The sequence below is a fragment of the Spermophilus citellus genome, assembly GCF_964194105.1.
Source record: "Spermophilus citellus genome assembly, chromosome: 6".
NCBI lineage: Eukaryota > Metazoa > Chordata > Mammalia > Rodentia > Sciuridae > Spermophilus > Spermophilus citellus.
In genome coordinates this window covers 7,994,351-8,016,285 of record NC_138187.1, presented here as the reverse complement: position 1 = coordinate 8,016,285, position 21,935 = coordinate 7,994,351, and the positions used below count along the sequence as shown (strand labels likewise).

Sequence of the window (21,935 nt, the reverse complement as noted above, 5' to 3'; positions counted from 1 at the left end):
CACCACTTCAAAGCTTGAGCTGACCTTAAGGGTTGTTTTGTGTTTTTTTGGTTTTGGTACTGGAGATTAAACCCAGGAGTGCTCCACCTCTGAACTACATATTGAAACAAGTTGCTGCTGAATTGCCAAGGCTGGCCTCAAATTTGAGTCCTCCTGCCTCAACCTCCCAAGTTGTTGGGATACAGGCCTGTGCTACTTTGCCTAACTTGAGCTTAAGCTTATTTATTTATTTATTTTAAGTGGTTTTACTTATTTATTTTTGTGGTGCTGGGGACTGAACCCAGGTCCTTGTGTATATGAGGCAAGCATTCTACCAACTGAGCTGTATCCCCATCTGACCTTTATTTTTTTTTTTAAAGAGAGAGAGAGAGAGGAGAGAGAGTGAGAGATAATTTTTTTTTAATATTTATTTTTTAGTTCTCGGTGGACACAACATCTTTGTTTGTATGTGGTGCTGAGGATCGAACCCGGGCCGCACGCATGCGAGGCGAGCGCGCTACCGCTTGAGCCACATCCCCAGCCCCCCATCTGACCTTTAATGTAAAGAAAATACCTTGGCCCCAGGGATATCTAAGAAGCAAGAAGGGGGTTGGGGCTGAGGGGGCTGGGGCTGGGGCGGCTTAGTGGCAGTGCACTTGCCTAGCATGTGTGAAGCATTGGGTTCGATCCTCAGCACCACATAAATAATAAAGGTCCACTGACACCTAAAAAATATTAAAAAACAACAACCACCACAAAAAGATGGAAGAGTGGCCCCCTGCTCCCTGGACAACCAGGGAGGAGAAGGAGGGAGCCCCTGGTGTCCTGGTGACAGGTGTGATCTCAATCCCACTCAAAATTGACCAGACTGTGGTTAAAACAGCTGCTGATGTCATGGCACTGTGGTGCCACCAGACATAGCTCAGCCACCATGCTCTGGACCATGATCCAGCTCAGGAGGAACAGGGACTCCAGCCAAGTCTCCAGGAGCACAGCAAACAGCCCACTTCCTTCAAAAAACTCTCACCTAGAACAAGGGTGGGTTCCCGGACCCACCCAGCGAGTCTGATCAAGCACAGGGAGGCTTCAGCTCAAGCCAGTGTGTGCCACACTCCCCAGAGGGCCCGCCAATCAGAACTTCCCAGGAACTGTGCGAGAGAGCCACCGGGCTTTGAGGGACCCGGTGAAGTACGGTGCCCCAGCCTTTAGGAGCACAAGCACAGCTGGCAGCTAAAACACAGCACACAACACCAAGGGGCAGTGGCAAGAAAAGCAGAGGCACAGACAGGAGGAGGAATGGCCTCCCAGCAGCTGCCGAAGGCAAGCCTTGGGAGAGCTGGGGCATCTCAGACCTGCCCTTCCTCTCGAACGCTGGGCAACAGGGTCCTGGGATAAGCCCATGCCCCACACTCCCCCAGCCTCCAGCTTCCAGGGGCTGCTCTTCTCAGTGGGTCAGGGACCTCTCACCAGCCACAGCCCTGCAGCAAGCCCACCTTTGCCCCAGATCCCACAGATCTGATTAGGGAAGGATGTTCCCCCCCACCCCTCACATTTTTGTGTGGGTTCTTTGGACCTAGGAACCCAATTAAAATAAGAGCCGATTAACCAGAGAAAAGCATATGAGTTTTATTAATGTGTACACGGGATCTTCACAGGAGAGGCTAGTCTGAAAAAATTGCCAGAACACATGCTTCTGCATTTTTCAGACAGAAAATGCATGCATGGAGGAAAGAGAGCACAAATGGGTCTCTGGATGGGGTGGGAAAACTCTAGGGATGCTACTGAGGGACACAGGGTATGGAAGCTCCTGGAAGGTGGGGGCTACTTTGAGCGTGTTTATTCAGAACCATCGAAGCAGGACCCTGACCTTTGGTCTCCAGTGCTCAAGGCAGTTTTCTGGCTTTGGCATGAGAAGGACACCCCTCACCAGCATGTCTTTATGGCAGTGTAGTTAGGAAAGACAGTCCTAACAGTCTTTTCTGGTCACTGTGGCTCAAGAGACTTTAGCTCCAATCAACCAACCTAACATCAACTGGGCATGTCCTGAGATGGCACCACCTTACCTCCCCAGCACCCTCTCTGCACCTGCCATGCTGAGCCCCAGCTTCCTCCAGCTCTGCTCCACTCAGGGTAGGAGGAACTGGAGCACTGTCACTCAGAGGCTCCACACTTCAGCCTCAGGAGCTTTATTACAGATCCCAGCTAAGGTGGCTCCTTGTAATTCCCTTAAGCCAAAGGACTGTGTTTCTTCTCTTAAACATTACATTTATGGTTGGGCCTGCCCTTGGCTTCCTCATTTACACAACCATGGCTCATAGTCACCTGCAGGGCATGCAGCTCTCATCTAAGCCTCAGGTCCTGTGACTTGTCACATGAAACACAAAAAGGTCTCTCCATAGAAACACTAGGTGCAAGACAAGTATGGTAAGAGCCCCAATAGTAGGTCTTTCTTAGAAACTCAGAAAGTAGCAAGGACCTCTCACCAGTTCCTGTAAAATTACACGTGTGAATTCCAGTCTACTCAGAGCCAAGGCTCACCTAGACAAGGCACCCCTGTTCCAGATCCCCAAAAGTCAAACCAGGGGAGCCTGGGGAGGGCTACACTGCAGGGCGAGTGAGAAGAGAAGGCCACTCCACTGCAGGAGCCCCCAAACAGGAGGCAGACCTGTGTGCCAACAGCAAAAGTTGAGCTCCACTGGCTGGTTGAGCCCAATTTTTATTGAAAACAGGAAAAACTGAAGGTGCTCTAGTGGTCCACACCCCTAGGGACAATGGCAAGAGAAAGGTTAACAAAAGGAAGAGGGTTACTTTGTACCTTGCAATAGCTGGGGACTATCTGAGTTTTTTCAAACTACAATGGATCTCTGGAGGAGCCCCTCAGTTCCTTTGCTAATTATATAGATCAGAACCAAAAATTATTCAAAAGCAAAAAACAAAGCTGGGACTGTGGCTCAGTGGCAGAGCACTTGCCTAGCATGCATGAGGCACTGGGTTCGATCCTCAGCACCACATAAACATAAACAAATAAAACAAAGGCATTCTGTCCATCTACAATTACAAAAAAAAAAAAAAAAGATAAAAAAGCAAAAAGCAAAAAAAGCCAGGAATAGTAGCACTGCCCTTTAATATCAGTGAGTTGGAAGGCTGAAGCAGGAAAATGGCAAGTTCCATGAAGCCAGTGGTGGCAACTTGGTGAGACCCTCTGTTAAAAAATAAAAAGGACTGGGGATAGCTGGGCACTGTGGCACACACCTGTAATCCCAGCACCTGGAGAGGCTGAGACAGGAGGATCATGAGTTCAAAGCCAGCCTCAGCAACTTTGCAAGGCACTTATCAACTCAGCGAGAAGCTGTCTCTAATAAAATATTTTAAAAGAGCAAGGGATGTGGCTAAGTGGTAGAGAGCTTGCCTAGCATGCACGAGGCACTGGGTTCTATCCCAGCGCCACATACAAAAACTAAATAAACAAAATAAAGGTATTGTGTCCATATACAAATAAAAATATATTTAAAAAATAATTAAAAAAAAAGGACTAGGGATGTGGCTCAGTTGTAGAATGTAGTTCAATCTTCAGTATGGTAAAAAATAAAAAATGCACCCGCCATTCACCGAAGCGTGCCCACGTGTTCTCGTGCAGGTAGGAGGTGCCAACCACCGTGGGCTCCAGTGTGAAAACCCGCGTGCGGAGTAGAAGCAGCTCGGGACTGGGGGCCAGGCGCTTGGGCCAAGGCCCAGCTTGCCGGCTGTAGCTGTGGCCAGACCCCAGAAACTTCCGCAAAAGAGGCGTTTTCCTTATAGTCCGCGCAACACCTGTACATGGGGGCGCGCGGTGGGAACGCAGACCCCTCGCCAGAACTCGCGCCCCACGGTTCCCGGCCCCACAGCCCACGCGGTCCTCGCGCCACTGGGAGGCTGGTTCCCACGGGGGTGGGGCGTCAGTACACGTGACCCGGGACGGCCAACCATGGCCCGCGCAGGGAAAGGGGCGTGTCCGCCAGAACAAAGGGGATGTAGACCTTTCAGAGGGGCTGCAGGGTCAAAAGCAGGCTGGTGCTGGGTGGTGACTGTGGGAGAGCCCAAGGGTGGTCCCTATGAAGAGGGTCGTGAGAAGAGAGGCGACAATAAGGGAGTGACTGGTGACAGCAGGAGTGACGGAGGTGGGTGCCCACGAGGGGTATGTGGAAGGACACTCCAGGCACCATTGAGGGATGACAGGGAGGAGTAAAAGAGGGTGACCACTGAGAAAAGGGGGTGATGGTGGAGGTGATGGTGGGAGTGCCAAAAGAGGAGGGATAACTGAGAAGTGACAGCAGAACTGCCAATCAAGTGACAACTGGAGTGCCAGCCCTCCTGGGGTTCCCATCCCTCTCTTGCCCCAAGGTGTGCTCAGACAGTGTCAAGAACACTTACTTTGCCTGACACGAGCTGAGGGGTCTTTGCTTTTTGATGCATATTCATGTTTTTAAAATAATAGGTTGGGTGGGGCACAGTGTCCGAGCACTTGTAATCCCAGCGACTCAAGAGGCAGGATGATCAAAAGTTCGAGGCCAGCCTCAGCAACCTAGCAGGACCCTCGGCAACTTGGCAAGATCCTGTCTCAAAATAAAAAATGAGAAACAGCTGGGGATGTAGTTCAGTGGTAAAGTGCCCCTGAGTTCAGTCCCCAGTACTGAAAAAAGTAATAGGTTAGTAATACATATGCCCAAGATAGAAATTTCAAGAACTAATGATCTGAAATAAAAGAAAAGCCCCACCCTTTCTCTGAAAGGTACTATCTATTTACAATTTCCATGGCAACCTTATGAAACCAGAATATGTAATTCAGTGAGATAAACTGTCTATTCCATGTGTGCAGGGATGAGAAAGTCCCTCTGCTGTGGATGGAGCAGTAATTACTAAGGAGAGAGTCCCAGGGGAGGCAGCCTGTCAAACACTCTGGAAGGGATAAAGCAAGTCATTTCATGTACTCAACAAAAATTAGAAACAAAACCTTTAATAAAACACACAGAATGCATCCAACACATCAAACCAGCATCCTAGTCCCACTTCTGTGTCTCAGTGATAAACTTCAAGCCATTTCAGTTGAATATTAATGCATCTGCAATAAGTGCATGTCATCAAATTACTCTTTGAGCACAGCTAATGTTGACAACTTCTTGATAGGTGTCCACTGCAGCACTGTTCATTCCAGTAAGAACTAGACACCACCCAAATGCCCAGAAAAAGACTGAATTAACACTAAGATATCCAAGATCTGGAAACCAAAACTGCTGGTAAAAGGGCACTCTGGGATGGGGATGTAACTCAGTAATACAGCACTTGCCTAGTGTGCACAAGTACCTCAGTAGCGCACACATACCACACATACATATACACACAAAGGGGGGCTTTTTTACATTAAAACCATCACCAGGAAATAAAATCAAGGAGTTCCCAGGCCTGATTTTTGGATGGAGTCAGACAAGCCAGGTACTGACCTGGTCTTTGCACTCCAGTAGATACCAGTTCCAGGCTCAGGCATTAGCGCCCCAAAGAGACCAGGAGAGCTGGGCAATTAGAAACTGAGCCTAGGCCTTAGACAGAAAGTCACCTATTTTCTAAAGGCATATTTGCAGGAAGCAGCTGCTCAAAAAGCAATTAAATAAAACAGTTCTAGAAGAACACCATCTAAACTAGGTGGAGCCAGATACTCTAGCAGGTTAACAGCAACTGTTTAATGACCTGGTGTTCCACTAAAAAACATTCAGCCAGTGTTAAAGAATTTATGAGGGCTGGGATGTGGCTCAGTGGTGGAGCACTTGCCTGGCACGTGTGAGGCACTGGGTTTAATCCTCAGCTTCACATTAAATGAATAAATAAATGGTATTGTATCCATCTACAACTAAAAATATTTTTTTAAAAAAGTTTATGAGGGCTGGTGATATAGCTTAGTTGGTAGAATGCTTACCTCGCATGCACAAGGCCCTGGGTTCAATCCCCAGCACCACACACACACACACACACACAAAAAAAAAAAAAAAAAAAAAAAAAAACAGTTTATGAGATGATCACCATATATCAAGTTTACTCTCTAGGTGGGTGAGGGGGCACACACCTGTAATCCCAGCAGAGGGAGGCAGGAGGATTGAAGGTTAGAGGCCAGCCTCAGCAATTTAGTGAGACCCTACCTCAAAATAAAAATAAAAAAATAAATAAGGCTAGGGATGTACCTCAATGGTAAAGTGCCCCTGGGTTCAATCCCCAGTTAATTTTTTTTTTAACTTCCTGGAGCCTGGTGCTGTAGTACACACCTTAATCCCAGCAATTCAGAAGGCTGAGGCAGGATGATTCTGGGGTCTGGAAATGTGGTTCAGTGGTAGAATGCCTAATGTGAGACCCTGGGTTAGTTCCCCAGCACTTGGCGGGAGCAGGGAGTGTTCCTAGGCAGCTTAGCCAGATCCTGTCTCAAAATAAAATTTTAAGAAAGGGTTTGCCTAGCATGTGCAAGGCCCTGGGTTCAAGTCCCAGTATAACGCACACTGAAGTTTACTTTCTAGTCACTGGAAGTAACTATTTTTTTTTTAAATAAAGGGAAACAGATAACACATGGGTCTCTGTGTTGTACCATGAGAGCTATCATCAAAAGAGGGGCACCCCAAAAATCAAAACCCTTCAAAGGGTCAGGAGATGCAGTCTTCAAGACTGACTGTCACCTCACCTACAGTCAGGAATGGACCACCCCTTGCCTTCCCCAAACAAAAGAAGGCCACACCTTCTAATACCACCTTAAACCCTCATGGGAACATACCACCTGGCTTGGACTTTCCCTATTTCCCTATTTCAAAATAAAGACATTTGTTAATAACACCATTAGGAAAGGCATTAAAAAAATCAATCCAAACAAACTCTGATTTCTTTAACTTTCAAACTGTTACATAAACAACAGTCTGCAAATAAAATAATTTCCTATTAACTTTTTAAAAATTAAAGTACCCATGTAACCATGTGATACAAGCCTGTATCCTAAGGACTCAAGAGGCTGAGGCAGGAGGATCCCAAATTGGAGGGCAGCCTCAGCAACTTGGTGAGACCCAGCCTCAAAATAAAATAAAAAGGTCTGGGGAGGTAGCTCAGTGATAGAGCACCTGGGTTCAATCCTTAGCACCATTTAGGCACATACAAAAACTAAGCATGTAAAAGGTAAGAAAGGAAACATTCCCCACACCTTCTACAGTGTGAGCAAACATTCTGACACACTCTGACCTAAAGCAACTACTCAAAATGATCCCAAACCTCAAAGCCACATCTACTGTGGGGTGATCCTAAGGAAGGAATGTGGAGAATGGGGAGGAAATCAAGAAGGAGAAGTGAAGCGGATTCAGTTTGAACTATATGAGTCATACCTAAAATGCGCAGGATGCCTCCCCAACTGACCCAAACCCACCCCAACACTGGAAGACTTCAGGGTAAACTCCTCCAAAGGTACCAGGCGCTGAACAGAACCTGGGTGCCTGCTGACAGCACGTCCAGGCCATGTCCAGGCCCGCAGTGCCCACGTGGGCCCACTTACTCGTCACCGTCGGGGCACAGGCCGGTGGCCTCGTCATACTTCGAGCAGTACACATCAGGGCTGTAGTTGAAGGTGCCATCGCGCCTGCGGAGTGGTCTGCGCCGACGCTGATTTAGGAAATGCCAATGGAAACAGGTGAACGGCCTGTGCTGGCCACACTTGTGCTGTACAAACAGGGAGCACTGCTCCGTCCTAAACTCCTTTAGATACCTGGAAAGACAAACAGCGTTGCGGTCGCCGGTGGGCGGCCCCACGGACTCGTGGACAGGGGCAGGTTCCTTGCCTGGTTGGGGGTGGTGCCACGACCCTCACTGGGCGCCCAGATTCCCACCACGTCTCAGAGCTCAGATGATCCCAGGCGGCCCAACCCGCCTGGGCGCGAACTCTCCGACCCCAGGCACAACTCGCAGATGCAACAGAGAGGATCCCCGCATCCCCATCCAGCTCGGTTCTGAACCCGAGGTGCAGTGGTCCATCCCAGTCACAACACGCCCCACACCCATTCCCCGCCCCCCAGGCCTATATGACTCCAGGTGACTGAACACGGGGGGGGGGGGGGGGGGGGCGTTCCCGGGCCCCAGGCGCCAACTCCCAAACCCCAAACGCGGTTCCAATCCCAGGCGCAAAGCCCCTGACTCGTAGCCCAGCTGACCCCAGAGAAGCGTACCCTAGCCCCGCCTGGGAAGGTTCTCCAGTCCCAGGCACGGTCCCCAGAACACAGGCGCGACTTCCCAGACCCACACACAGTCCTCCATCCTCAACCCTAGGCACGCCTCCCCGTTCAGATTCCAGATGGCCCCCAGGCGCTACTCCCCAGACACCAGGCGAAGCTGCCCATCACTAGTGCAGATGCGACCTTCAGCATTAGGTGCCACACGGCGATCTCAGAGCCGAGATGCCCACTGCGACCCCAGGCGCGGCCTTCAGCCAACAATCCAGGGACCACCCCAAATCCTGGGCGCCGCCTCTCGATTTCTGTCAGCGGCAGCCTGCGTGCAGACAGTCGTGCGCCCATCCAGAGCCCTGGAGCGCCTCAGCACCCTAACCCAGGCCCTATTCCCCGATCCCCAGCCAGCGACGCGTGGACCCCGAGCGCAGGCGTGCGCCCCCGCCCCGGCCAGGGACCACCCCAGGCCCCGGGCGCCGCCTCTCCTCTCGGGCGCCGGCGCTCGAGTGTGGACCGCCGCAGTCCCTTAGTTCAATGCCGCCGGCCAGGCGGCGGGGGCGCGGGCGGCGGGCGCACCTCGGTGGCGACACCCAGGCCCGGCCGGGCGCGCGCGGACCGCTCCCTGCGCCTCGGCGGCGCGCCAGCATCCAGACGGCGCGGGCGGGGGCCTGGGCACTGACCTGTAGTGGGTCGGCTTCTCGGTCTGCGGGGGGGACCCGCTCAGCGCCGCCGCCGCCGCCGCCGCTTTCGAAACCGACGGCATTTTCAGTCAAAACAATGCAGAGCGCATGCGCCGCGCCGGCGCCCCCGCCCCCGGATCTCCCCCCCGCACTGAGCCCCCCGCGCCCCCAGCCGTGCCGGCCCCGCCCAGGCCCCGCCCCGGTCCGCCCGCAGCGGGTCGCGCCCCCGCACACCGACCCCTGCACGCGCACGCAGCTGTGGCGGTACCTGAGATCTCACCGTCGGTCGGGGCAGATCCGGGGCTTGGCTGGGGCGCCAGGGGAGCGACGGGGACGCGGGGACTGCTCGCGGACATGGCTCCTTTTAGCAGGAAAAGGTTTAAAACCACAGCGTGGCGATGGTCGCCCCTGCGACATACTGGAGATTTTGGAATTGTGTACTTTAAATGGATGAACTGAATCATACATGAATTTCATCTCAGTAGAGCTGCTTCCTAAAACAGGAATGCAAGAAGCTGGCAATCAAGGGGCAGATGCGCACAGGATGAGCAGGGATGCATCGGCGGCGGGTCAGAGGGCCCAGGTGGGAGAGTTCAGGAGGGAGAGCCCAGGGTTGCGATACATTGATTCGTAAATACACGTCGTGAGACATTTTATATGCAAGATAAAACAGGGAAGCACCCTTGGCAGGTGGGTCGCTTGGGTTTCTTACTGAACAGCAAACTCTATGCTGGCGACTTGTCCAGAAAGGAAATAGCTCGAGGGCAAAGGGTCCTGACCCTCTGGAAACTAATGTACTCCATTTCTGGGAACAGTGATCTATATGTAAACAACATCAGAATCAGACACCGAATAACATACAAATATAATTTGTCCAAGTATGTAAGTTATTTTTTGAAATGCTAATAACACAGTAAATTAAAATTTATCACATGCTGGTAACTTTTTTCTTTTGGTACCAGGTATGGAACTCAGAGGCACTGAACCACTCAGCCACATCCCCAGCCCTATTTTGTATTTTATTTAAAGACAGGGTCTCACTCTCACTGAGTTGCTTAGTGCCTCACTGTTGCTGAGGCTGGTTCTGAACTTCCGATCCTCCTGTCTCAGCCTTCCCGGTCGTTGGGATTACAGGTATGTGCCACTGCACCGGGCAATATCTTTTTTTTTTTTTTTATATATATTTATTTTGGGGGCTGGGGATGTGGCTCAAGTGGTAGCGCACTCACCTGGCATGCGTGCGGCCCGGGTTCGATCCTCAGCACCACATACCAACAAAGATGTTGTGTCCCCCGAGAACTAAAAAATAAATATTAAAAATTCTCTCTCTCTCTCCTCTCTCACTCTCTCTTTAAAAAAAATATATATATATATATATTTTTTTTTTGGGGGGGGGCTGGGGATGTGGCTCAAGTGGTAGCGCGCTCGCCTGGCATGCTGCGTGCGCCCGGGTTTGATCCTCAGCACCACATACAAACAAAGATGTTGTGTCCGCCAAAAACTGAAAAATAAATATCAAAAGTTCTCTCTCTCTCTCTCTCCTCTCTCTTTAAAAAAAAAATGTTAAATATTTATTTTTGGGCTGGGGATGTGGCTCAAGCGGTAGCGCTCTCACCTGGCATGCGTCCGGCCTGGGTTCCATCCTCAGCACCACATACAAACAAAGATGTTGTGTCCGCCGAAAACTAAAATAAATAAATAAATAAATATCAAAAATTCTCTCTCTCAAAAAAAAAAAAATGCTTTAATATTTATTTTTATGTGGTGCTGAGGATTGAACCCAGTGCCGCTAGGTGAGTACTCTACCACTGGGCCACAAACTCAGACCAAGAAAACTTTTTTTTTTTTTTTAGTTTTTTGCAGACACAACATATCTATTTGTATGTGGTGCTGAGGATCGAACCCAGGCCGCACTCATGCCAGGCAAGCGAGATAACCGCTTGAGCCACATCCCCAGCCCAAGAAAACTTTTTTATATGTTCACTTTTCTAAATGAATTATTAACTCTACAAACTTTACATATAAAGTTTAATCTTGAATGAAATTAAGTGGTTTAAAAAAATCAAGAACACATGTTAAAAGCAAATCAAGGCAGGTACGGTGGCGCTTGCCTGTAATCCAAGAGTCTTAGGACCTATCAGCAGTTTTGTGAGGCCCTGCCTCTAAATAAAAATATTTAAAAAGGGCTGGGGATGTGGCTTAGTGGTAAGTGCCCCTGGTTTCAATCCTTAGTACAAAAAAAAAAAAAAAAAAGTAAGTCAAGCAGAATGAAGCATGCAAGGCCCAAGGATTCCTCAGAGGAACAAACATCTTGCAGTTTGTGAACATGCACAGATGAAAATATCTGGGGTAACTCTAAGCCCTCAAACTTAAGGGCAAAACCTGAGGAGCCTAGGAAGGTAAACTAAGAAGCACACATACAGCCAGAAAAAGGAACTTTGTTGAATGAAGGTCCCTCCTGGAGAAGACATCTTCTTGAAAGACATCAAAGAAAATTGATAGGTTACAACACCAATAGTATTTCCCATGCTTTTGAAGAATATTCTTTAAAATCTGGGATGGTGACATATTTACACATAAAGTAACACTAGGGGTTTTTGAGACAGAATCTTGCTAAATTACTGAGGCTGAATTTGCAATTCTCCTGCCTCAGCCTCTGGAGTTTCTGGAATTACAGATGTGCATCACCATGCCCAGCCACCAGGGTTTTATTGTGAATGTAGTATCCCTTTTTTTTTTTTTTTTTTTTTTGCGATGGGGAGGGGAGCAAATGCACAGCACTACCAGGATTTTCCAACATTACTTATTGCCTAGCAGCTTACATGACGTGGCCATTTAGTCAACCTCCTCTCCCTTGAAAATAAAACTTTTTCCAGGAATGGGAATTGAACCCAAGGCCCTCTGCATACAAGGCAAGTACTCCCACTACTGAGCTACAGTCCCAGCCGTTTCTTTTTCTTTCTTTCTTTATTTATTTATTTCACATTTGTGGGACAGTTTTTTATTACTTTATTTTTATGTGGTGCCAAGGATCGAACCCAGTGCCTCATGCATGCCAGGTAAGCACACTACCACTTGAGCCACATCTCCAGCCTCCCAGCCCTTTCTTTCTCCGACAGTTTCCTCCTCCTTCTACCCTGCAGCTCAGTTTACACATCCCTGATGTTGCCTCTGTACTATGGTGCTCTTCCTTGCAGATGCCCACTGGGCACTCACCTGGGGATGCCAACCTGCCAGTACTCTTCCTGGAGGTTGGCATCCAGGCCAGGAGGGCAAGGAATAAGGGAATAAGACAAGCACTCTACAAAAAATAGTTAAATAAAAGATTTAACTAGCTGTGCATCCATTACCCTACTCAGTTGTCACCCCTTGGAAACTTCAGGTGTGTCCACTGTCCCTGACTGGTCAAGGGATCCTCCTTTACTCATGACAGTGTCATGAGTAAAGGAGGATCCCTTGACCAGTGTGAAGCCAACAGCCTGGATGCACTCAGGATGTGCTACAGGGTGAGTCCTGTCATTAAAAACAATCCCACATTGTTGGGCACGGTGGCACACACCTGTAATCCCAGCAGCTCTGGAGGCTGAGGCAGGAGGACCATGAGTTCAAAGCCAGCCTCAGCAAAAGGGAGGCACTAAACAAGTCAGAGAGACCCTGTCTCTAAATAAAATACAAATTAGGGCTGGGGGTGTGACTCAGTGGTCCAGTGCCAGAGTTCAATCCCCAGTACAAAAAAAAAAAAAAAAAAAAAATCCCACAGGAGCTGGAGGTGCAGGTCAGTGTGGAAGAGCACTTGCCTAGCATGCTGAAGGCTGTGGGCTCCATTCCTAGCACTGTAAAACAAAACAAAACAAAACAAACCAACCCACTGTGTCTTTGAAAAACAATATTATAGTTACACAAAAAACTAAATGATGAAATATTCAAAGTGGTTACATTTGGTGCTTCTGGTTCTCTTTTGCTTACTATCTTTTCTAGAAAAGAATATATATTGCTTTGTTATATGGAAATTACTTTAAGCCAGGTGTGGTGGCACATATCTATAATCCCAACTACACAGGAGGCTGAGGCAGGAGGATCCCAAGTTCAAGATCAGCTTGGGCAACTTAATAAGGCCCTATTTCAAACTAAAACTAAAAAGGGCTGGACGTGGTATAGAGTGCTGGCCTGGCATGCACAAGACCCTGGGTTCAATCCCCAGCACTTCAAAACAAAAGATAAAAGCTTTTTGTTAACACAAAAGTTCTTAAAGATAGAGTAAAAGTAAGAGTTCTGGTTTGAATGACTGCTCTCAAACAAAATGCTAAACAGGTTACAAACACCCCAAGCAAAGAGAAAGCACCTTAGTTCTTTGCCCCCTCTAGGACCAGGCCAGGGGAGTTAAGCCTAGGCAGTCTTTCCTAGGCCTCAGGCTCAGTCCTTCAACAATGAGTATGCTGGTACACACCCCAGTTCCTGGTAGTCTATGAAGGTGGCAGATCCTCAGCAACTTCTGCAGAGAGGTCCTTGTAAGAAGGTGTACACTGCTACACCTAGTGGCCCAAAACTTGTTTTTCAAACATGCATGGGGGGTGGAGGGAAGGGGCGGGGACGGTGGGGACAGTACCTTCAGCACCACACAGGATAATAAAGCCTTCCAGCTGAAGTCCAAGTAAATGAAAGCTACTTATATATAATATTTTGTATTTAATTCAAATTAAGCAAGTTTGTTCTTACATAACACTTGGAAAACTATATTCAGGTAATCCAAAATAGTGATTGCAATTTGTGAAAATAAATACTTATTGGGCTGGGGCTGTAGTTCAGTGGTAGAGCACTTGCGTCCCACGTGTGAGGCACTGGGTTCAATCCTTAGCACCATATAAAAATAAACAAAGAGGGCTGAGGTTGTGGCTCAGTGGTGGAGCGCTTGCCTAGCATGTGTGAGGCACTGGGTTCAATCCTCAGCACTTCATAAAAATAATAAAATAAAGGTATTGTGTCCATTTATATCTGAAAAAAAAAAACTTTAAAAAGTGAAGACATTGTGTCCATCTACAAAAGAAATACTTATTAGTTGTTTCCTACAACAGAAAGTTGTTGACATGTTAAAAATAAAGTTCTGCACAGCCAGGTGCAGTAGTGCAGCCTGTAATCCCAGCAATTTCAGATGAAATTGTATCACAAGTTTGAGGCCAGCCTCGGCATTTGAGAGACTTGTCTCAAAATAAATGGCTAGGGTCCCTGGGTTCAATCCCCAGCACCACAATGAACAAACAAACTACAGTTTTTAAAAAGGTGGTTGTTGGCCTACTAAAATACTTTTTCAATTAGATGTAACAAAAGGAAAAAAATCACCTGAATCGCCTTAGTGCATCATTGTATTAAAATGTATTTTCAATTTGTTAGTAGTATACAAAACTAACACCAACAGATGTTCTTTACGAATAGCACGTTCTAACACTCATGTCAGTTATAGTGTTTCAGAAAGCACATGGTCTGCAAAGTAACACTGGATTGCAAGTATCCGCCAGGACTGCTTTGGCGACATGACTAGGCTGTACAAAGACATCCCAAATCCAGCGGCACACAATGCGGCCAACACCTTCCCCGTGGATCTGAGAAGTCTTTAGGACGAAATCACTGCGCAACGGTGTTAGACAAGGAGCAGGCTCCTGCCGACCTCCCGCTGCCTTCACGCGTGTCAGCGCCACGAGCGCCAGTCCTTCAGCCGGCACCCGAGGCTCTCGCCGGGCGCGCGCCGGGCTCCTCGGGGGCGTCTCCGAGCTCAGGCCCCTCTATTTCCAGCACGCGTCTCAACCACTGGTCCGCGCCGTTCTCCTGCCTCAGGAAGCACCAGGAGACCAGAGCCAGGAGGGAGAGGCTGAGGGGTAGCACCTTCCACCAGGGCCGCTGCTGCTCCTTCCCCAGGGAATGCATCACGGTCCAGCGGGACGGTCTGGCTTTGCTGGAGGAAAACCGAAGGGGGCGTTCGGGGTCCTCCTCATCGTCCGCGGGCTGGGCCCGGCCAGCCGGCGGCGAGTGCAGGTTCCGTGGAGCCAAGCCCGCAAGCCTGAGTGCCCGTATGGCCCTACAAAGGAGATAGCAGTGAATGGGCCGCCTGGCCTTGGCCTGGGCCCCGGCCATGGCCCATCAAGACGGCAAGGTCCTCACCCTGCGGTGGGCGCACAAAGGACGCGGCTCATCGCGACCTCCTCCCGGCGGCGCGCCGCTTGCGTCACTTCCGTCGCCAGGATCGGAAGCCGCCGCAATACCTGGCCTCACGACTACGGAACGTGAGCCCAGCCGCGCCGCGGAAATGACGTACTCCTCCGAGCACTTCCGCTTTAGGTCCCGCCCCCAGATACCGCGCGGCCTACTGGGAAGTGTAGTTATCCGTCCGGCCTGGGCAGCGGTACTGGGACCAGCCGAGCACGCACCGACCTCCTTCCCGCTGTTGTAGGTCGTTTGCTCTCCGCACGCCCCCTCTTGGCGCTCGATGTCGGGCGAAAGCTATCGTCTGCTCTGGGGTGCCGCCACTCACGCTTCAGCCTTTTCATCTTGGTTTCTTTCACTTAGAAATACACATTTAAGATTTCTTCCGGGAGCCATAATCTGCTCTGGGGATGGCACAAAATCAGATCCAAAAGCTACCTCGTGACCTGGAACGTGTGATGTCTTTCTGTGCCTGCTTCCCGGCGAGGGAAGCACTTGGCTCAGATATTCCTGGCCGGAGATGCTGTCACAGCATTAGGTCGGGAGAGCCTAGAGTTGTTCCAGCCAAGGACACCTGGGCGTCCCCGCCCCCCTCCTAACAGCAGGCCCAGCCCAGGATGCATTCAGAGCTGCTGTGTCAACAGAGGCACCTGTTGCCAGCTCCATGGGCCCGCCCCACCTGTTCCAGCTCAGAGCCCCACCAGAATCACAGGCACACCAACTTTCCCTGCAGGGACCTGGGAGCACCCAGTGTGCATGGGAGGGGGGCGATTGAAGTGTGGATAGTGGGTGGTCTAGAGAGCTTCCTGGAGGAAGAGGTCAAGGGTCTGCAGGCTTGAATGGAGCTGCAGAGGGGCCACCGGCTCAGACTGGTGCTGTTTCAGGTTGAGATGCTTCATGGTGGCTAAGCACAAACTGCCCAGGCCAGCCATGCAGGGTTTGGGTGAGAAGGCAGTGCAGGGACTGGGGCTTCACCCAGGACAGAACAGGATAGGGCGCCCATCCCAGTCTTGATGACTGTCATGGATCAGAAACAGAAATGAGACCTTAGAGGGTAACTTGATCCTCTGAGCCCCCTTGAGCTTCCTAGCTACTGCTGATAATGGAAGATACTGTATTGAGCCTGTAGTTCCCCCTCAGAAAACAAAAGAGTATGGCAGTTTTTGGAAACAGGGTCTTTGCAGATGTTGTTAAACTGAGGTCATGCTACATCAGAGTGGGCTAACCAGTGACACATGTCCTTACAAGAAGAAAAGACAGATGTACAGAAGGGAGAAGGTCAAATAACCACACAGGCAGAGGTTGAAATGGTGTGTCTGCTGGCTGAGACTGCACTGACAGGCGTGAGACCTGGCACAATCTCCCCAGTTGTCACTGGGAGTATCCCTGGTTTGGGACTTCTGGTCTCCAAGGCTGTGAGGTAAAGAAGCCCTGTTGTTTTTGTTTGTTTTGTGGTTTTGGGGTGGAACCCAGCACCTCACACATGCTAGGTAAGTGCTATACCGCTGAACCACGTTACCAGCCCCTTTTTTAAAAATTTTGAGGCAGAGTTACACTACATTGCTCTGGCTGGCCTCGAACTTGGAGCCCTCCTGCCTCAGCCTCCCAAGTGGCAGGGATTATATGTGTGTGTCACTGTGCCGGCTCCTCTATTGTTTTAAGTTGTCCAGTGTGTAGTGCTTACTTACAGTGGCCCCACCATAGCATCAACCCAGCATCCAACCCAGGGCAAAGCTCTGCTTCCCAGGACCCTCTGGCAGTTGCTAGCCTCACTGAGCCCTGCAGTCCTTCCTCACATCCTGCTGCTGAGGTGCCTCACCTCCCAGGCATGCTGGTTCCCAGTGGCCTGGCTGGGAACCCTGAGAGGAAAAGGCCACAACTCCAAGTCACCCTCCCCTCCCTGGGGATATAAACCAACACCTCAGCCTGCATTATCTCAAAGCACACAGAGAAATTTCAAGGGAGGCCTAATGTCCCACTAATGGGGGGGGGGGAGCGGAGGCTACGGCCCTTGTGTGCTTAATGGCAGGGTAATTTATTGTAGCGCCACTTGAGAGTTGACATATTGGAGCTATTGATTTTCCTGGGAAGATCAATATGGGGTGCCTGGGGACAGGCAGAGCTTGCCTCTGGAGGGACAGAGCTGTTCTTCCAGGGCCTGAGACCTGACAACAGGTGGGGGTGGGGGCTGGTGAAGGCATTGGGCTGAGAGCTGTGCAGGACCAGCACTGCCCACAGTGAGAGCCAGGCAGGTGCTGGGACATATGTTGAGGCACCAGCTTCCTCTAGGGGCCCAGATGGTTGGCAGGGGGCTGGGGGACACAAAGCTGCTTGGTCTGGGCCTGGCTACCCACCCAACACCAGCTAGACATGTACAGGCAATGACTCCTGGCAAGTGAGTCTCTCTACTGACCCAAGATTCCCTGTTAGGCTGTCACTCACTAACCTAGCTTCACCAGAAACAAAAGCCAGAGACACCTGGTCTACCTTGAACTTGGCCTAAAGCTCAGGTGGAGTGAGGAAGGGGATGACTTGTTGAACTCCCGCTGGATTGCAGAACTGCTCCTTAAGTTGCCTGGTCTCCTCCATCATCATGCCTCAGTCCACACTGTGGGACCCTGGTACCTCCCTCTCTAGTCTCAGGTGTTGTCCCCAAGGCCTTGCCAAGCTCCTGTTCCCAAACTCCTACCCTAGCTGCTCCAGCATCTTCTCTACTCTAGAAGTTTGCATCGCAGGCTTGGGTTTCCTCCTTGATTTCTTTTCAGGCAGAGAAAAACGTCAGGATCATTCTAGGCCAGGACAAAGGTCTGACTGTTAGTAGACAGCCCTCTCTCAGCAACATGATGGGCATCTCTGCATTTGTTCGTTGTAGGATCCAAACCCCTGTTGCAGCCCCAGTCCTGCTGTCCAGATGCCTCAATCAAAGGATGGGAAAGAAGAAGGTGTGTGGGGGTAAAAGCCAGGCCCTGGGGGTCAGGACCCCTCATGCCTTCCTCCTACAGCAGCTGGACAGATCACTTCACACAGATCTTCTCTTCCATTGTAGAGGGATGAGCTGAGGTCCAGTGTTCATGGCCTCACCTGGGACTTGAGTTCACCTAGGCTGGCTTCTCCCTGTGGCTGGGGGGATCTGAGCTCCACAGCTGCCATGAGGCCTTGCACACGCGCTGCCCGCTACCGGTTGAGGCTGCCTATGCTGGAACCAGCAACAGCTGCGAGGTTTAAACACACACACACACACACACACACACACACACACACACACACACACACGGAGCTCCAAGTGGGCCTCACTGGCCTGGAATCCAGTCAGCAGGCCACACTCTGAAGCCTGCGGGGACCTGCTTTCTTGCATTTTCCAGCTTCTTAGGCCCCTGCACCCCTTGCCTTGTCACCCTTGCCATCTTCAAAGCCGTTAGCACAGCATTGTCCATTCTGTCTGCCTTGGACCTGCTGCCTCCACTTCACAAGGACCCAGTGAACCCCAGAGGTTCCCAGCTCTGCAGCAGCACCTGGGTCTGCTCAGGCTCTGTCCTCAGTTGGAATACTCTGCCTTCCTGCAGCTTACCCCCAAAGCCCCTCCTCTGGACACACAGGCGGGACATTTTCAAGGGCACGGCAGTGTGTCTTCCCTCACAGCAGTGCCCCGCCCTGGGGCCACACAGGCCAGGGCTGCTCTGAGGGAACTGGTTACTGCCTGTGCTCACAGCACCTGCACAGCCTCTACCAACATGCCTCCTGGGTCCTCTGGCAGGTTCCCAAGTTCCCTTGACTGCCTGCTCTGCTGCTTACCTCCAAGGTGGAAGTGGGCAGCACACAGACTTCAGCCTATTCTCAGCCCCTTCCCTGGGCCCATCCTTCCAAGAGCAAGCAGCATGGGGCACTATGGTTCTAAGCAGAAGCAGATGTGCCCCACTCTCTGCCCTGGTCCAGCTCTGGGGTTCTGGGAAGATCAGAGCAGGAGCCCCTGGGCCATCAAGAGGGCAAGGGGCTGAATATGGTCACAAAGCAGGACCTATGTGCCCCAGCAGCCTGTAACTCGGAGCCTGCGCCTCCTGAAGATCTGGTCTGACAGCTGAGTTGCACTGGGTCAGAGAGGAGCCTGCTGAGGCAGGACCACCCCACAGCCAGGATGGGGCCTGTGTCTTTGGATCCTGAAGTCTCAAACTTGGTCAAAACTGAGGTCAGGGGACTGGAGATGTGGCTCAAGCGGTAGTGCGCTAGCCTGGCATGCGTGCGGCCCGGGTTCGATCCTCAGCACCACATACCAACAAAGATGTTGTGTCCGCCGAGAACTAAAAAATAAATATTAAAAATTCTCTCTGGGCTGGGGATGTGGCTCAAGCGGTAGCGCGCTCGCCTGGCATGCGTGCGGCCCGGGTTTGATCCTCAGCACCACATACCAACAAAGATGTTGTGTCCGCCAAAAACCAAGATAAATAAATAAATAAATATTTAAAAAAAATTCTCTCTCTCTCTCTCTCCTCTCTCTAAAAAAAAAAAAAAAAAAAAAACTGAGGTCAGGCTGGGTGTGGTGGCACATGCCAGTAATCCCAGCAAGTTGGGAGGCTGAGGCAGAAGGATCATGAGTTTGAGGCCAACCTCAGCAACTAAGTGAGGCCCTAAAAATCTTAGTGAGACCCTGTCTCAAAAAGGGCTTGGGATGTGGCTCAGTGGATAAGTACCCTAAGTTCAATCTCATGTACAAAAAAGAAAAACCTCCTGAGGTCAGTCTATGGGGACAGAGATCCCCAAGCAGTCTGGATGCTCAGGATTGAACCTGGTCAGATGCCCCTCATCCCAGGACATTGGCATTACCTGGACATGGTCTCGCCTGGGTCACCCTGCCGCAGTCTTGGCTGGGCACAGAATCACGAGCCACCACACAGCTTTGTAGATTCAAACAGCAATTCTTTATTCCCGAACTCACACAGGCCTCCACACACTTTCTTGGGCAATCCCAGTTCTCCAGCCACCCAATTCACCTACTACAGGAGGCTTTTTTTCCCAAAATGCTCTCTGAATCTCACGAGAACTCAAAAGGAGCTCAGGTAGCAGGAACGCCCTATTTCCAGCAGCAATAATCCTCAACATCGAACTTCCCTAAAACCCAAGGTCTTAAACTGGGAACGCCCTTAACCCAAGGAGCGGGATACTTCTTCAAACTGCAGGATACACCCTAATCCTGGATCCACCCTCGTCCTTGAGTAGGGTCATCTTTCTCAAACACACATGCAAGGTCACAGCAAATTTAACATGGGGTACGCTGGCAAGGAAATCGATGCGTCATTCCTACTTGGTAATGGCCCTCAGCATCACCCCCTGGGTTTCCTTCCAGGGACAAGGTAGTGATAAATGGCAGCTGGTTGCTGTGATGATGCCATTACCCTCCTACAGCCTGAAGTCTCTCTCTGGACATGCAGATGACCTGCCCCTTGCCATTCTACTACAGCTCAAACAGCCTCACTGTGAGATGTGAGCAGCTCCCAAGCTGCAGGGCTCCTGAAGCTTTCTGCCCTCCAGCTGAGGAAAGGACTGCAGTAACCAGCAGGGATCCAGCTGCAGGGAAGGCCAGGTCCATTGTGCTGAGATGGCAGAGGGTGGGAGGTGCCGCCCCCCCACCTGGAGGGGGAGCAACTGGGAAAGGGGAGGTGGTGTCCATGTGCCTCTTGGAGATCAGGAGCTGGAAACAAGAACAGCAAGCATTGTGAGGCCTTTGATGGCCCAAGCCAAGCTGGGCAGGACCAGTCCTACCAGCAGCAGTGGGATTCGGGCAAGTTGGCTGGAGTCAGAGTCTCTCAACTCCACTTTGGGGTGGCTTCAGCCAGGAGGAGGCCTGGAATGGGAGGTGGGGAGCCATCTCAGTCTGGCCCCTGGGGAAGCCCAGGCCAGCAGTAGGTTCACTGGGTGATTGCAACTCTGTGTAGGTGGGAGGGGCAGCCTTGCTGGGCAGGGTCTTCATCATGGCCCCATCTGGGCTGGTAGAGACTGGGCACAAATGCCCAGAACCCTTTCCCCCCACTGCATGGCTGGAGGGGGCTAGGCCAGGAGCCACCTGCATTAGCCCATCCTAGTGGCCTTGTGGTCTCTGTGCCTCCTGCTGGCCCAGGGCCCTGCTGCCAGTGAAGCACTGTCTGTGCAGCACACTGCAGAGGCAGGATGTCCTCTAAAGAGGCCTACTCAAGAACTCAAAATAGCATGAAATTTAATTTTCCGCCTATTTGACAAGGCTTGGACCAGGCCCAATGAGCAGCAGAGATAAGGGTCCTCGGGTCCAGGGTGTGGGCCAGCTGGGCTTGCAGCAAACACTCCACGGTCCCCTGGCAGGATGCGTGCAGGTGAGGCTGGTCTTCGGACGCTCCCCCCGCGGGGCCCTGGTTGCCGGGCGCTAAAGCAAACGGGCTCTATTTGTCCAGTCTGCGATGACAATGCTGTCGCCAAATATTTGCCAGCCTCAGGCGGCTGCAGAGCCCAGCTATAAATGCTTGCATCCAGGTGGAGGTGGGCCTGCCGAGCAAGAGGTGCAGCAGAGGCCAGGTAGGACCCAGGGCCTGGTGGTGAGTGGGGAGGGCCATGGCTCCGTGGGGCTTCCTCCCAGGTCCTCTGTGGGACTGCTCTCCCTGTGGGAAGGTGTCTTGTCTTGCTCTCCGTGAGCAGTCATCCCCAGAGGCCTGGACATCCCGACAGTACAGGGCCCTGCACCTTGAGCAAGTGAGGTCACACAGTGGCTTCCAGGTGGGGGAGACTGTGTACAGCTACCTCTGTTTCCCCAGGGGAGGGACAAGTGCCTAAGTCATCCTGACCCTGAGGAGTGCATGTCCAAGGGCCTTGGCTACCCACACCCAGGCCCCCACAGAGACAGGTG

The 21,935-nt window shown here is 51.1% G+C and overlaps 2 protein-coding genes across 7 annotated transcripts in view; both read right to left on the bottom strand.

Moving 5' to 3' along the window:
- The window catches only part of UNKL (unk like zinc finger), a 36,824-nt gene extending 27,811 nt beyond the window's left edge, over window positions 1–9,013 (bottom strand). For 3 of the 6 annotated variants that reach the window (XM_081297569.1, XM_081297574.1, XM_081297575.1), the window contains exons 1-2: window positions 8,876–9,013; window positions 7,529–7,738 (exon numbers count right to left, since the gene is read on the bottom strand). In XM_081297569.1, coding sequence (XP_081153695.1) covers window positions 7,529–7,738; window positions 8,876–8,958 — 293 coding nt within the window. In that variant the 5' untranslated portion in view covers window positions 8,959–9,013. Of the gene's footprint in view, window positions 1–7,528; window positions 7,758–8,875 lie in introns of those variants that run through there. The other 3 variants (XM_081297578.1, XM_081297576.1, XM_081297573.1) reach the window with 3 other exon arrangements.
- Window positions 9,014–13,550: 4,537 nt separating this feature from the next.
- UQCC4 (ubiquinol-cytochrome c reductase complex assembly factor 4) lies at window positions 13,551–15,258 on the bottom strand. Its single transcript, XM_081298258.1, has 2 exons — window positions 15,029–15,258; window positions 13,551–14,945 (listed from the first exon to the last, which is right to left on the bottom strand). The coding sequence occupies exons 1-2, from the start codon at window positions 15,058–15,060 to the stop codon at window positions 14,582–14,584; spliced, it is 396 nt and encodes a 131-aa protein (XP_081154384.1). The 5' UTR covers window positions 15,061–15,258; the 3' UTR covers window positions 13,551–14,581.
- Window positions 15,259–21,935: the final 6,677 nt, after the last annotated feature.